Consider the following 3,483-nt stretch of genomic DNA (forward strand, 5'->3'; position numbering starts at 1 on the left):
GCCCATTGGCTGCAGGACAGACTCTCCGCACCAATGAGACGGTGAGGTGCTGCCGCTTATTGGCCGAGAGCCGTGATTGACAGCAGCGAGGGCCTATGGGAGCGGCGGGCGGGGCGCGCCCCCGGAAGCGGCGTGCGGCGGGTGCCATGGCCGGCGGGCAGCCATGGCGGGCGGCGCGGGCTCGCTTCGCGCTCTGCTCCGCGCCGCCAACGCGCTCCTGCAGCAGCGCCGCTACCACGCCGTGCTCGCCGTCATCAAGGGCTTCCGCAACGGCGCCGTGTGAGTGCCGGCCGCGGGCGGCGGGGTCTCGATCGCTCCTGGCCGCTGGGGAGGCCTGGGGTGCTGTGGCCGGGGTGCGGGGGAGGCGATTCCGCTCCCTCACCTGCAGTTGGGGTGGTCTGAGCTGGGTTTAGGGTCCCCTTCGTGTCTGGCTCGCTGAGGTGCGTGTGCTCTTCCTTCTCCAGCTGGGCTCCAGCCGGTTTGGTGTGCTGCTGCTGGGCTGGCTTAAAAGAAATAGATATTTGGCTAAATGGTCTTTTCCGGCTGTTAGTAGAATAGAAGTACAATCATTTCATGGTGTAAAACGATCTCTGTTAAATATCTGTCCGCCTTTACAGTTATGGAGCCAAAATCCGTGCCCCGCATGCCCTGGTGATGACTTTCCTGTTCAGGAGTGGAAGGTACAAACGCTAAATCTGTGGTTTTGTGCTGCTGCTTAGAATGTTTTCATCACAGCTGCCCGTTTTCTGTGTTTTGAGGGAGTTTAAAGAGCAGAAAGATGTGTGGGCCTTGTCCTGATAGTGAAACACACACAAATATATGTAATTGAGGGGTTTAATCACTGATGGAATGGTTGATGAGGACAGAGGGGGAATTTGCAGATGCCAACGGCGCTGATCTGTCCCGTGTTGAAATACAGGAACCCAGGCTATAGCAGTGCACATTGTGCCTTTCCCTGAGTGCCAGAGGTTTGCATTTAGCAATAAAAAAGTTGTAAAAGGGCTGTTTGAGTAGTGAGAAAATTAAACACGGTCCACAGTCTGGGTAGGGCTGTGCTCTGATGAGTGAGCCAGAGCCGAGGGAATTTCTCCTCACTCCCAAGACACTCCTGGGATGCCCAAGCCATGGTGGAGGTCGGGGGTGCAGTGCCCAGGCTGAGTGAGTGCAGGATCTTGCCTTTTCACTCTGGTAATTGTCTGTTTCTTTCCCTCAGTTTAAGGGAGAAGCTGAAATCCATTGCCCAGGCCACGTACACTCACTCCCGGAACCTGGCCTATTTTGTGTTCACCTACAAGGGACTCCAGGCAGCACAGTCCTGGCTGCAGGGGGGAAAAATCCCATTTCATTCTTTCCTTGCAGCCTGCATTGGGGGCTGGCTGGTGTTTGGTGACAACAATCCTGTCAACAGCCAGGTAAAGGCACTTGCTGAAAGTTTCTCTGGCCAGGAAGCAAAACAGGTGTGCCAGGAACTGGTTGGTGGCGCCTGTTTCTGGTGGTTCTGACCACAGAGCATTGCTCTTGTATCATGTTCTCTGCACAAGTTGCAGTTTTGACTGCCCTGCACTCAAGTCCCAGGCGTGGCTGTGTGTCTCCATGAGCATTGTGGGCAGGTGGAGTGCTGCAAGGCCAGGTTTGCCTCCAGGGCTGCACTGAGTTTGTAGGAAGGCAGAGCCCTGCTTTGCCTCCAGGGCTGCACTGAGTTTGTAGGAAGGCAGAGCCCTGCTTTGCCTCCAGGGCTGCACTGAGTTTGTAGGAAGGCAGCCAGGTAACCCAAAGCTGTGGGGTTGTCCCACGTGTCACCTGAGCTGTGGTCACTACCTGTGTGTTCCTGGCCTGGCCATCGCAGGGTTAAACTCTTCCCCTGAAGTGTGGTGAGTGTAGATCTTGATCAGTCAGAGCTGCACTGAACTAAACTGGCTAAACTGATGAAAGGTGCCCAGGGGGTGTTTGATTTAAAGCTGGTTGTTAACACACAGTCACAAGCCAAGGAGTAAAACACAGAGATTCAGGTTAATCCAAAGTGCTCCCCTTAAGCCAGGCCTGGTGTTAGGCTGAGTCCAGCCTCCTGAGCTCACACCTGCGTGGCAGGACTGCTCTGGGTCTGCTCCATCAGCACCATCTGAGGTGTCGTGAGCTGGCCAAAGACACAAGTTGTGCAAGTGCACAGCAGTGTTGCATGAAATGCAGCCTGGTGATTGCCAAATCAGAGCAGCAGGCCTGGGAGGAGACACAAATACCCGTGGTTTGGCAGAGTGCTGATAAGGGAAATGGCAGCCTGTTTGCTTTCAGGTGGGGGACTTGTTCCCGGTCGCTCGTGAGCCCCCGGAGCTGGCTGGGCTCAGTTCTCAGCCTGCTCTCTGGTTTCTCCTCCTGCAGATCATCATGTACCTGCTGTCCCGGATCCTGTTCGGTTTGTCCCGCCTGGCTGTGGAAAAGGGCTACGTCCCACAGCCCAAGCAGGATCCCTTCCCTCTCCTGGCTGCCCTGGTGTGGGGCACAGTCCTGTGGCTCTTTGAATACCACAGGGAGACTCTGCAGCCCTCCCTGCAGTCCTCCATGACCTACCTGTACGAGGACAGTGAGGTGTGGCACGACATGTCTGACTTCCTCATTTACAACAGAAGGACAGACAGCAAGTAGGTGCTTCACTCTAAAACACCTTGGAATGGAATGGGGCCTCCCAGCAGCTGAGGGAAAAGGTTATTCTGTTGCTCTTGACCTGTGATTTTTTAAAATTAATATCTGTCAAGCAGAGTTGGCTCTTGTCTCCAGGCCAGAATGTTCTGATCAGGCTTTTGGCTCCTTTTAGAGGAAGCACACACCCCAGAGAAACTTGTTGCAGTCTTTTTTAAGAGGCCTTATTTTCCCTGCAAGTGTGGCATTGGGGTTTGTTCTTTAAAAACTAAATATATTTATAAAGTGACAGCCTGACACTAAGTGGAGAGTATGAAAGCATGTTCTAGGGCTCACCTGAATGTTTACAAGTAGTTTTTTTTCTGTGCTGCTGTGCTCCCTTGTGGTGTGATCGAGGGTGAAGGGAGTGGGGGACCTGCTGAGCTCTGAAAGCAGGGCCAGCATTTCTCCATTGCTGTGGAGGGCTGGGAATCCTGTTTAAACTATTACAGAGACAGTTGTATGCTCCTTGAGAGAGTTCCTCTGCAGTTTTCCCTCAGGGAGACAATAAAATGTGTGAGAATAGAACTGTTAGGATTTTCTTGTACGAGCCTGGTAAATCAGGCTTGGAAAGACTATTTTTGCTTGGTTTCTTTCCTGCTCTTGGTCTGAATCTGAGCCTCTGCAAAGTGCACTAATGAATACCCTGTAATTATTTTAAACTTGTTTGTAAAGCTTTTAAAAGCTGCTTGAACTAAATACCAAAAACAGTTACACAACTTGAGCTCCTCTATGACCAGGCCTCAGATCTCATGCTGGGGACTTGGTGTGTCCAAGGGAGCAACATTTCCCAAGCACTTTTATTTTGGT

The 3,483-nt window shown here is 52.7% G+C and overlaps 1 protein-coding gene across 1 annotated transcript; it reads left to right on the forward strand.

Annotated features, from left to right (window-relative positions):
- Nucleotides 1-119: 119 nt before the first annotated feature.
- Nucleotides 120-2,996, forward strand: PXMP4 (peroxisomal membrane protein 4). Its single transcript, XM_068207472.1, has 4 exons — nt 120-279; nt 618-680; nt 1,214-1,412; nt 2,377-2,996. Exons 1-4 carry the CDS (start codon nt 164-166, stop codon nt 2,638-2,640), a joined length of 642 nt encoding a protein of 213 aa, XP_068063573.1. The 5' UTR covers nt 120-163; the 3' UTR covers nt 2,641-2,996.
- Nucleotides 2,997-3,483: the final 487 nt, after the last annotated feature.

This window comes from Anomalospiza imberbis, chromosome 17 (genome assembly GCF_031753505.1).
Source record: "Anomalospiza imberbis isolate Cuckoo-Finch-1a 21T00152 chromosome 17, ASM3175350v1, whole genome shotgun sequence".
Taxonomy (NCBI): Eukaryota; Metazoa; Chordata; class Aves; order Passeriformes; family Viduidae; genus Anomalospiza; species Anomalospiza imberbis.

Coding starts and splice junctions, on each gene's coding strand:
- PXMP4 (XM_068207472.1), top strand. CDS start 164: ATGGCGGGCGGCGCGGGCTCGCTTCGCGCTCTGCTCCGCGCCGCCAAC. Junction 681..1,213: donor TTCCTGTTCAGGAGTGGAAG/GTACAAACGCTA, acceptor TCTTTCCCTCAG/TTTAAGGGAGAAGCTGAAAT. Junction 1,413..2,376: donor ACAATCCTGTCAACAGCCAG/GTAAAGGCACTT, acceptor CTCCTCCTGCAG/ATCATCATGTACCTGCTGTC.